The sequence below is a fragment of the Callithrix jacchus genome, chromosome 1 (genome assembly GCF_049354715.1).
Source record: "Callithrix jacchus isolate 240 chromosome 1, calJac240_pri, whole genome shotgun sequence".
NCBI classification, from domain to species: domain Eukaryota; kingdom Metazoa; phylum Chordata; class Mammalia; order Primates; family Cebidae; genus Callithrix; species Callithrix jacchus.
Window position 1 is genome coordinate 172,220,906 of NC_133502.1, and position 12,595 is coordinate 172,233,500.

The 12,595-nt window shown below is 41.8% G+C and overlaps 1 protein-coding gene across 24 annotated transcripts in view; it reads right to left on the bottom strand.

Annotated features, from left to right (window-relative positions):
• DENND1A (DENN domain containing 1A) overlaps window positions 1–12,595 on the bottom strand; it is a 553,495-nt gene that overhangs the window by 212,076 nt on the left and 328,824 nt on the right. For all 24 annotated transcript variants that reach the window (XM_078375906.1, XM_078375877.1, XM_078375918.1 and 21 more), the window contains one exon: window positions 11,773–11,818. In XM_078375906.1, the coding sequence (XP_078232032.1) occupies window positions 11,773–11,818 (46 nt within the window). The remainder of the gene's footprint in view (window positions 1–11,772; window positions 11,819–12,595) is intronic.

Consider the following 12,595-nt stretch of genomic DNA (forward strand, 5'->3'; position numbering starts at 1 on the left):
GGCCAAAATCACTCCAAGGCGGGGGAGGGGAATATGCTGTGCAGTGTCCAAATGGTGCTGGAACAAGGCTCAATAATTCAGCCCCAAGTCCAGTTGGGCAGAAGTGCATAATGATGTCATTACCCAAAACTGTCCTTAGAAAATGGAACTCTGGTCTCCACTGATTTATACTTTGAGTTGGAAAATGGAAAAAAAACAAAACAAAACACCTTTTAAAACTCAATCACAAATCTCAAAAAAAAAAAAAAACCCAACCCCAAAGTCCCAAATGCATCTCTCAGAACTTCCCCAAAACCATGTGCAGCAAATTTATACCAGCGAAAATCTAAACAATTTTTGGAAACCTAAAATTGACTGTTTTCAGTTCCATGAAATTTCATTTAAAAAACCCCATATGCCAAAATGTCCAAATTCTCTTATTTTTAAAAATTGGGATGACATCCAAAAATCATAGCTATCTTTTTCTTTCTTTTTTTTCCCCCTTCTTCTAAAGCTAGGGATGGGTAGTGTGCATATGTACTTATCAAGCTTCATAATTTAACCCATTCGGTCAGCACAAAATATTTGCAGTCAAATGCTGAAGAGGGAGGATATAAGTTTATTACCACTGGATCTTTTGAATCAATTGACTCCTAGTTACCAAGGTTTAACAGACATTTTATTTGGCTAAGGAGGTATCCAGGAGTCTAGGCACAACTCCAGTCTACAACTTTAAGCTTTTGTCAATATTCGGGTTTATGGAGGAAAGGATTTTAGGCAGGACACATAAACCACTCTCAGAGATGCTGCTAACTTCCAACCACAAAACAAAACCCTAGTGTCACTGGTTCATCACACTTCAGAAAAGCCCTGAGCCAATGCCCTTGTTTCTAAACGAGCATAGAATGGTGGTCCCAAGCTTGACCTGCAAAGGCCTGAACTTAGATTATAAATGTATGAATCCTGGGTGTGGTGGCTCACGCCTGTAATCCTAGCACGTTGGGAGGTAGAGGCAGGCAGATCACCAGGTCGGGAGATCGAGACCATCCTGTCTAACACAATCTCTACTAAAAATACAAAAAATTAACAGGGTGTGGTGGCATGCGCCTGTAGTCCCAGCTACTTGGGAGGCTGAAGCAGGAGAATCGCTTGAACCTGGGAGTTGGAGGTTGCAGTGAGCTGAGATTGTGCCACTGCACTCCAGCCTGGGTGACAGAATAAGACTCCATCTCAAAAAAAAAAAAAAAGTCTGAATCCAATAGCCCAAGAAAAAAAACCTACTTCTTTTGTAGTCCAAACAGCATATATCTTAAATATCCAACTTTAAGTTCATCTTGAAATCAGTTGAGAATCAAATATTATGTAAAGAGAGATCTACAGACCCCATTTTTAATCACACTTTTCTCTCTGGATGTTTAACTTTAGTACAGAGAGTAGTGTATGGAGAAATTAGTTTAGCAGGGGAAAAAAAAGGCATACCACATCACAGTTTGACCACGTTGTACAAAACTATTGTTAAGCTATCTTCTTGAGATGCCTATTGGAAATATTTTATTAACAATGATAGCTGCCAGTGGGTGATGGCCTAGTAATGTTCATGGCACTTTGGTCACATTATTTCTAATTGTCATCACTTTATGGTAGGTGCCCTCATTTTGCTGATGGGGATGTTAAGGCACACACCCACAGACGCTCAGTGACTTGCCCAAATTACAGAGAGATAAATGGCAGAGCTGGGATTCAAACTCAGGTTCACCGCCTGCTCAAAAAGCCCAGGGTCCAGCCACATTTTCCCCAACAAAAGCAAAACAAAAACAAACAGAACAACATGCATTAATTTGTGCAGAAAATGCCGGATTTCAGCTTGCTTACACATTACCCTGGCCCATTTAACAGCCTTCCAAATCAATTATTTTAGGTCATTAAGAGGAAGTTTAATTTGGTTGACAAACACCCCTACTGTGGTGACCTCACATATCAACAACAAACGTCTCCTGGTTGCAAACCCATACCATGAGTCGGCCGAGCATGGTGTTAAACAAAACCACATGCGCCTAGATTTCAAGTGGGATTTGTCTAGGCCAAGGGTATGGCTCTTCAATCATCACACTGCTGGTCTCTGAGCTCCCACAATTGCCCCGCCCCTAATCACTTGCAAGGAGTTTATAAAGTCAACAGTCCCACATTGCTGGGCTCAGTTAAAAAATAAGTTTAAGCTAATATCAGTTTAGAAAAAGTCACTCATTAGAAAAATAAAAACACAGCCTGAAAGAGGGCAGAGTCAATCTTAGGTAGATAAGTCTTTTAGCTTTCTTTGTAAGGAAAGTGTATCAATTCTACACCAATATAATACTGATAATCACTTCCATTTATCTGACACCCACTATGTGTCAGGCACCAATCTGAGTGTTTTCATGTATCCTCTTATTTACTCTTCATTGAAAACTCCTATGAAAAGGGGTCTCTACCTATTTTACCAGTGAGGGGTCTGGGGCTCCAAGAGGCACCTTAACATATCCACCTGCAAAATAGGGGCACCTCCCTCAAAGTAGTGGCAATTAGAAATTACATGGCCAAAGTGCCATGCACATTAGTACTAGACCCTATTCAATGGTCAAGATTATTATGTATAGGTATTTCCAACAGGCATCTCTTAAGAGGATAGCATAACAGCAGTTTTGTGCAAACTGGTCAACTGTGTGATGTAGTAACTACACCCTCCCCCTTCCCTGTTTTTGTTTTTTGAGATGGATTCTCACTCTGTGACCCACGCTGGAGTGCAGTAGCATGATCTCGGCTCACTGCAACCTCTGCCTCCCAGGTTCAAGCGATTCTCGTGCCTCAGCCTCCAGAGTAGCTGGGACTACAGGTGCATGACACCATGCCCGACTAATTTTTCTGTTTTTAGTAGAGACAGGGTTTCACCACGTTGGCCAGCTGGTCTTGAACTCCTGACCTCAGGTGATCCACCCGCCTCGGCCTCCGAAAGTGCTGGCATTACAGGAGTGAGCCACTGTGTCTGGCCAACCATACCCTTTTCACCTCAGAAACTGATTTCCGATTTAAACAAAGGAGTTTGTTTAGATTGGGCACAGTGGTGCATGCCTGTAGTCCCAGCTACTCAGAACGCTGAGGCAGAAGAATCACTTGCACCCAGGAGGCAGAGGATGCAGTGAGCCGAGATTGCACCACTGCACTCCAGCCTGGGTGACAAAGCGAGAATCTGTCACCAAAAAAAAAACAAAATAAAAAAACGGAGCTTGTTTGAAGTGACCTAGCAGTGGTAATACCAGAATATAAGCTCAGGTCCAGACTCCAGTGTCCAAGACTCTGTTACACAGCCCCGCTGCTCACTGCCCACTGGTCCTTACCTCAATCTGGCAAGAATTTGACTCATTCAAGCTTCTCTTGGTAACAACTTATAAACTTTAAGTTTTCTCTGAAGCTAGTGTTTACATTGCTAAATGCAACCTATATATAATGACATAAATGATGATAAGAAAATACAAAAACGAAAGCATCAATGATGGTTTCACATTTTCTACTGGGATTTTCCTCCTCATTACTGAGTTTTTCTCATCTGTAACAGAGGGCTATTCCATCTCATATGAGAATGTTTCCATCATGACAAATTAGATTGAAAATGTACTGAGTACAAGAGATACTTAACTCAGCCAGAAGTACTTGTTCCCTTTCATTACATAAATTACTACTAAAGCTTTAAATTGTTTCATATTAACTAATTCCAACATTAGGATAAGTGGCATTTGAGATTCATGCTCATTTTAAAAGCAAATGATTACTGTGAAGAGGAGACAGCTTCTAAGGGAAATCCATCCACTCAATCCAGGGCCTTCCTCGAGGCCTAAGGTGAGCAGAGCCTGCTACACTTGCAGTATGAACCTTCTGGATGGAACAAGACTTATATGTGATGACTGTACGTGAGAACACACTGCATGCTAAGGAAATTCCAGGGCCAAGCTACTGTTCAATTACCTTTTTCTTTATAAAATAAAGCAATCTCCATCCAGAGTTTCACTGATTTAAACTATGCCTCTTATTTTTATACTACTAACAAGGAAGATGAATGTTTGGCACAGTAGTTTTAAAAAGCTCTTCACGTTTGATTTAATTGAATAAACTATATTGGTTAATTCTCAAAACTCTTTGATATGGATAGTATCAATTTAATTTTACAGATAAAAGAGTGGAGACTTGACGAGGCCAAGTAACCAGGTCCCAGTCACAAGTATAATCAGAGCTTGCCTCTGGAGGAGTATGGGGCCGCCAGCTGCAAGCCCTCCTTTCCCCTTCTCACCACAATCCCCAATGCACAGCACTGAGAAGGAAAAGCCCAGGACAGGTGGGGAACTCTTCCCAGGAGTGGGATGGCGCAGGCATAATCTACATGGCTCGATGAGAGGGTTCACAGGGCAGAGGCTCTGGGGGCTGATCTATCCCTTATAGCTGAAGGCCTGACTACAAATTACAGTCATCCCTCAGTATCTGAGGGAGATTGGTTCCAGTATGCCTATGGATACCAACATCTGCAGATGCTCAAGTCTCTGATATGAAATGGTATAATGTTTGCATATAACCAATGCACATACTTCTGTATACTTTAAATTGTCTCTAGATAACTTATAATATCTAATATAATGTAAATGTTAAATATTTGTGATACTATATATAACAACTATTATACAACAATTATACAAATATACAAGAGCCAATACCATATTGGTTTTTATTTTTGATCTGTGGTTGGTTGAATCTGTGCACATGGAAACTGTGGATGCAGAGGGCTGACTGTATTTTACCTCTCAGAGCCTCAGCTTCCCCATCTGCAAGTATGGATATCTCCTACTTCACAGAGAGTCTGAGGAATGCTCAAACATGAAAACATGTCAAGTCCTCAGCACAGTGGTTGGCAAGTACTCAAAAGATGTTAAAGTCTCCTCCAAACTTTTCCCTTTCTTGCCATGAACCTATGAATGAAACTACCAGGTGAGATTTTTCATGCAAATACCACCTTTTATTTCATGTTATTTTGAGACAGGGTCTTTCTCTGTCACCCAGGCTGGAGTGCAATGGTGCAATTATGGCTCACTGTAGCCTCGAACTCCTGGGCGTGGCCTGAGTGATCCTCTTGCCTCAGCCTTCTAAGTAGCTGGGACTACAGCTGCAGGTCACCATACCTAAATTTCTTTTTTAAATTTTATGTAGAGATGAGGTCTCATGGTGTTGCCCAGGCTGTTTTTTAATAAAGCAAGAATATGATCACTTGGCACTAACAAATGTCGCATGGAACATGTCTATTACTGTGATGGCACATATACAAGTCACCATTTATACCTGGATGTAGCTATGGCTCAGAATTTTTGCATCAATTGCAGCACTAACAAATGTGAACCACATCTTACTTCTGTCTACATGTGGAGTCCTGCAAAGAAGCAAAATGGTACAACGGTAAACAAGAAACACTCTTCTTTATTCTGTTTAAAAATAAATATATATATATATATATATATATATATATATATAAAGAGAGAGAGAGAGAGAAAGGAACAAAGCATGAAAGACTTTCTATGCCAGGGGAAAAATGAAAAGAAAAAAACAGTTAAAATAGTGCCAACTCAATTGACAGAAATTCCAGTTCTTTGAAATGCAAAGGAAAAAAAAAAAACCATTACTTTCCCCTTGCCTGTAAATAAGTGAATTCTATTATTTTGTGTAAAAGCTCCATAGTTAAATCAGGAACCTCACTGTAGACAGACAAATGTGGCCTCTGGATCCCAGAGACCAAGATGAGCTTTGATTTGGCACCTGGATGCTTTCCTCTGAATGGCAGCTCAGTGCTGTTTTAAGCATTTGTATATTTGCAAAACTAGGCTTCTAGGGACCCATGGCTGAGCCTTCCTAGACAAATGATGGTGAAAGGAGCAGAATGCCAGGAGCTCCCCATGCGCCCATCACACGCCTCTTGAAATTCCACTGGAGGGGAGAAGCAGTTGGGGGCCTGCCACCTGGCCCCTGGGTCTCACTGCCCCTGCTCTTACTGCCTTGAACTACCACTTAGTATATAAAATAAATTCATACCCTTAAACTGAGGTGTAGAAAGAAAAGCTAATTCATAAAATGTACTTGAAAACAGAGAAGAAAAGACACAATCTAGTAAAAGTGGTGCTTAAAACTTTGAAGAAAGCCATCACTCCCAACACCTCTGTCACAGCTTGGTAGCAAAGGAACCATTTAGAAGCTAAAATTTGGGATACTGACCCATCTGAATTTTATGTACATGTTTTCGGTATGCAATTTCCTTAAGAATTACCTTGATCTTTGCAAATATCAATTTACTTTATTAACATGCTTAAGTGGTTTCCAAGCATTTTATATGGAAGGACTGTGTTTCTAGTGGCCCAGAAGGAGAAGGCCTGACCATGTCCCTCCTCTATTTACACCCTTCAATGGCTCTCCATTGCCCTATAAAGTTCAGACTCTTTCCTGCAGGTTCCAAAGCCGTGGATGGGCTGGCCCTGGGCCTGCCTACCTCAGCTCATGCTCCTATCAGAGGCTGAACTACTCATACCTCCTGGAAAGCCCCCTTTCCCTACACCTAAGTCTTTACAGATGCTGTTCTCTATTTCCTGGTTTACCTAATTCTTATATTTATCTGCTAGGTTTCAGTGTGGGCATTCTCTTCTCTGAGAAGCATTATTCTCAAGGCTAGTGTCAGCGTCTCTCCTCCCAGATCTTACAGCATCCCAAATTCACTACAATTGCATTATATTTTTCTGCATCTGGTCTAGACAAAACCCTGTGAAGGTGAAGATTATATCACATTCACCGTTTTTATACAGAGCTCCTAGTATAAACATGGTGCCTGGTTCACAGAAGGCTCTCAGAACTCTGTTGTGGAAAGGAATGTATACTGTGTCCCTACCAAATGGCAGACACTGGGATATGCTGTTCATATACAGGACTCCACTCTTAAAGAGGGAGAAAGTAAGATACAGAAAGACGAAGTATCATGGCTGGAGTTAGCACAGCAGGGAAGCGGTCAAGTAGGGGTGTGGAAGTACATTTGTCAAATTCTACAAAAGTGTCACTCCCAAGCCTGGTACATGCCTCTGCATTGCAGACCAGGAGAAAACGAGGTAGGCACAAACCAACTGTGTTGAAACTGTCTTTCCCTAGGATATGAGGATGATGATCCTGGGAACCCAAGAGCTCCTAAAACACAGTTTCAAAGCCATCAGCTTAACAATGGAAATGGCTTGAAGGCCACTGAGGAAGTAAAACCAGCAAGGATTGCTGACTTTTGTTGAGCTCTTTATGTGCAGGTACTATGCTGGGCATCTGATAGGCATTATCTCCCTGGATCCTCCCAATGATCCCATAAGGGACACACAGCCATTATCCTCAGTTTACAGATGAAAAAACAGAGACTCAAAGGTCAATTACCTTTCCCACGATCACGTGAGCAGGAAGTAGGGGTGCCACATTCTAACTGCTCTACTTCACTGCCCCTGTGCATGGGTGGAGCTTCATTTATAAGCCACCTGAGCTTCTGTCTGGAAATGTCACTGATATCACCTTTCCCTTCTCATTCCTGACCATCCCGCCACGAAGAATGATAAAAAATACCTTCTGGATACATCCCTCATGTCACTCTGAGGTCTGTACACAAAGCATTGCTTGTGAGGCTTTGGGAGGAAGGTCTTCAATTATCAAACAGGCGAAGCACCATCAACCAGACATGACCTGGCACCTGTTACCAGAGATGGCACAGAAGAGGGGCTGCATAAATGTCTCTTGAGCTAAATTGAGATCGCTTGAATGAAAGGACAGTCACTGTGGAATCTGGCCGTGTTTTGGGATTTCCTAGCTGCCAGCTAACACGATCATTCTCTCCAAGAAGAAACTAGGTCTATGCCAATACCCTTGGCTATTCTGCTAACATGCCACTAGCCTCAGATTGCTTAAATGAGAGGGAGACTATAAACAGGCAGAAGGAGAGAGAAGAATGGTGATCAGGTGTACATTTGTCACTTTGGGAGGAAGGTGGACTCTGTAAGGTGACTAGGTTACCTTACGGCATCCTGCAAGAGCATGAACCAGAATTAGGTCTTTCCCCAAAATAACTTTTTTAAAAATAAGAATGCAAGTTTGTAATTTATATTTCTTTTTGTGCAACAAATTTGAGTGTCATAAAAATGGTTAAAAAGTCTTCCTATGGTAGCTTTTTCTAAACTTTTATGAACATCTGCCACATTCATTTGAAGTTTAAAAAATTCTGGCACATATGCAAAGGCATAATAAGGTGCCTATAGCTTTCAAGAAAAAATAACAAGACAGTCAAAAATAAGCCTTTTGCTGAATTGCCAGTAAGAAAACTAGTGTAACAAGAAGAGATAGGCCTTCCTGAGTACCTTCCTTAAAGAGCTTTCTTTTAGCCCCAGGTCTGAGCTGGAGGTTCCTGCAGGAAACTGAAAGTGAAGCATCCCTTTCACCTGAAGGGTACAACCGAACTAGATAAACCCAATCAGAAAGCACAAGTAGGGCACTGGGAATCTCAGCTGAAATTCAAGAGAGGAGGTCAGGAGACTGAATTCTAAGATTTGGTAGTTCATAGCTGCCCTACACACCCAGGAAACACTTCTTTGTTCAGAAAGTGTCTTGGCTGGTTTCAAGAGTGGGGCAACTCCCATTTTTGTTTTTATTTTTGTGCTGACTACACAGGAGTTCAGCACAGCAAACTCCTCCCCTGTCAATCAATGGGGCTAAGATCTATCTTGGCCAGTGCTTCCTGAGCCTTCTCCCTTAATGCCCTTCAAAGGCTCAGCAGAAGAGACCTGCACCCATTCATGTAAGTGCCAAACTCTGTCACAAGTTTCAGCTGCAAAATGTATCCATATTTTACACTGCATGTTTTACTACAAAAGGCCTTATTTTAAATTACTTACAATTATATAAAAAGTAAAAAATTTACTTCCTGCATCTGTAAGTAAAATTATGGTACTGGGTTGCCTGAAAACAGTGATGCCTATTAGAGGGCTTCTAAATGTGCTCCAGATCACAGCTTTCCAAGCATTCACTCAGCACTTCTCTTCAGAAAGCATGTGCTCAGAGAATACCACCTATGTGGCATCCAGCTAGGTGCTGAGGACACCACAGTGAATGAATGATGCACAGTCCTTGTTCCCAAAGAACTCATGCTCCTGGGGATGATGGAGAGGGACAAGGAAGCAAACAGCTATTATTCAGAGCAAGAGACACCATTAAGTGAGAGGAGACAACAAAACAGGAGGGCTTCTTGGAATGGTGGAGAAAGGCAGGGCTGATGCATGCAGAGGGGTGGGAATGTGGATATGTTTAGGGATCAGCAAGAGCATGGGCTAACATGGGACAGTGATCAGGCAGAAGGCTTGACAGCAGCGGAAAGACTGCAGAACCCAGGGACACGTAGGGGAAGCTGGAAGCCTCCTTCCCAAGCATTATGTGGCCCATGGTTATCCAGTGACTGGCTGGAGGGCAACCCATGCAACATTACGACTATGCACTGAACTTACTATTCTTTTTCATACCTCCAGGACCTAGCAAAATGCTTGGAACATAAGAGGCCCTCATGTTGATTATCAAATGAATAAGGCTTTTGCAAGAATCCAAGAAAGCAAAGTGTCAATGAAGGCAGTGAGGAAAGAACAGGGAGAGAGACGTTTCAGATCTTTGTGAGTATTTAGAGAGGACAAGGAAGAAGAGCATTCAGCCATGTCAGCCATGATCAGTGTGTCCCACTTTGTTGCTGTTGAAGGCAGTGGTACACCATTCACAGAGACCAGGAACACAGGAAGGGGAGTAGAGTGGCTGAGAGAGAGAGAGAGAGAGAGAGAGAGAGAGAGAGAGAGAGAGGAGTGTGTGTGTGTGTGTGTGTGTGTGTGTGTGTGTGTGTGTGTAATAAATTGTTTGGGGAAGACATCTGTAGTATATCCCGGTGAAATCCAATTGGCACTTGAAACTTTGGACCTGAAGTTCAGAGAGAGGCAGACCAGTGCTGGAATCCCAGCTGAGTCATTGACACTGACCAGGTAGCGGAAGCAAAAGGCCTTAAAGAAGGTGACTAGAGGGCATGTAGTAAAGAAAAGAAAGACACAACTAGAAACTTGGAGAATGCTGAGGCGTTGGGACATAAAAAGGAGTCCAAAAAAGCCTGTGCTGGAGCAGTCTGGAAGGCAGGAGGAGAGGCAGGCGGGAGGGAACTGTGGACTCTGATAGACCAAATAGTCGTTATATTAGTGTTTCAAACTCTACAGCAATTGGCACTAACAGTTCATTGGAAAGCATTCACTTTGAATTTCAATTTTTCATACGGGAGCTTTGAACAGACCCCCCAAACTTGACAAACAAAGGTAAAACACAGAAGAAATCTCTTTAATCTGATCTAAATACATCATCCCAGATAGTCCATAAACTGTGTACTGTATGTGCTTAGGGCTGGGTGATGACAAGGAGGAACTGTTAACAGAATGTAGGAGCCACATGGCCGGCCTGTCAAATTAGAAATTTGAGCAGATTTCTGTGGTCTATTTTGATCAAGATTCTCAATGTCAAACAAACAGGTTTTTCGATAACCAACTTCTTTCATTTTCGTAAGCACAATAGCACAGTGTGCAACAGTTAGTGAAGCAGGTGGTCCTCGTCGACGTGAAATGAAGGGAACAGAAGAAGAGAAGTAGCACTTCCTTCAAGACATGCAAAGCACCACCGCAGACGGACATGGCTGTAGATTTTCCCTCTGAGAGCTCATCTCCTGTGCAACACAGGCAAGCCCCCTCCCTATGCCTCATTTCGCTCTAGCACAAATTAAAGCTCTCTCCTGAGGAGGAAAGGGCTTAGGAGTACTTGTCTACAAACTAATGACACTTACAAAAGCACAGAAAAGTCCTTTAAAAGAATTGCTATCTAATTGGTACAGCCATACAGAAAGCAATCTGGCATCCAATGCATAGCTTTGACCAAGCATTTCTACTTTAGGGGTTCTATGCTAAGGAAATGAGGCAAAATGCAGATAAAGCCTTATGCATAAAGATGTTCACTGAAATGCTATTTATAATAGTGAAAAATTATAAACAACCTCAGCATCCAACAGTAGGAAAATGGTTAAGTTGTGGTATATCCAAATAGTGGGAAAGATAGGTAGCAAATTAAAAATTATTACTGAGAGTAGATAAAAACATGTTGAAATTCCCAAGCCATGGGAATTAAAATTAAAGTCATAAAATTATAAAGCCTATCAATTATGCATATTTATACAAAACAAATATTTAGGGAATAAAGAATAAAGGGAGACTAGTAAGATGCTAACAATGGTTTGATCTGGAATAATGGTATCATGGATAACTTTAATTTCCTTCCTTATGATTCTATATACATTTTATATCACATTTACTGCCATGAGAATGCAATATTGCTACAGTGATTAGAATAAACATTTTGAAATGCAAATCACTTTCCTTCCCTCATTCAAACACTTAAAGAACCCTTTCCTCCTGCCTCGACTCTCACTCCTTCAACCCATGAAAATCCACAGTCTCTGGGCAAAGTGGGAAAACCCTGAAAACAGAGCCCAGTAAAAAGTGTCCAAGCTAAATGCCCAGCTCTGTGCACCTGGGAGGTGCTGCGTCAGCATGCCCCCACGTGCAGAGCTGTGATTCCTGAGACTGGTCTCTCCACCACCACACAATGAAACAAAGCCCCAGGTAGAGCCAACTGGGGAGGAAAGAATCCACTTACCTCCATTAAACTTAAATGGATTCCTATGAGGTAGGGCATGGGAGCACTGTGAAGAGAAACAGAGACACACAGCTGCTTTAATGTCTGTTGCTTCTGACAGAAAATTACAGATGGTTCACTATTTGGAGAAAAACTGTTTTAATAAACGTATGCACAGTTACATTTCCTTTCACAACAAAAATCCTAATATGACATTTTGTTCCCAAGCCTAGAAACTTCAGAGGAATTTCAAAACATGGGCAGCATTGGAAACAGCATGGGTAGCAGGAAGAGCATCAACCTTGGTATTAGCCCCTAAAGAGCAGCTCTGCAACTGCACAGCCTCAGTTGCCTTATCTTTAAAATGGAATCCTGGATTTAAGCCAGCATGTTGTTATTAGAATCAAAGAAAATATATGTTAAGTGATCAGCAGAGTTCTAATACAAATGGAAATGATTATTGCCATGATTACAACAGAAAAAGCCGTTAAGGTTGGATGAAGGGCATAATGTGTTTCAAAGAAGAATATTTTCTATTTGCTGCTTCCTCTGTCATCAAGAGATGTGATCTAACTGTCCATTCTGATTGGACAAAGTACTTGGAAAGCTGCCAGCAAGCATCTCCTCCCCAGTTGTACACATGCCATCCTATGACACTATAATTCAGAAAGCCTCTGCCAACTGCTTCATTCACAGAGCCACGGGTTCCCTAAGTCAGTGACTGAGCAAAAGCATAATAACTCAGCTCCAGTGGGTTTAAAACCTCGGCATTTTGGATACACTGGTCCTGTCTTTGTTTTAGGGGTCAGTGTGTGTACGTATGTACATGTTATCACTGTTACCT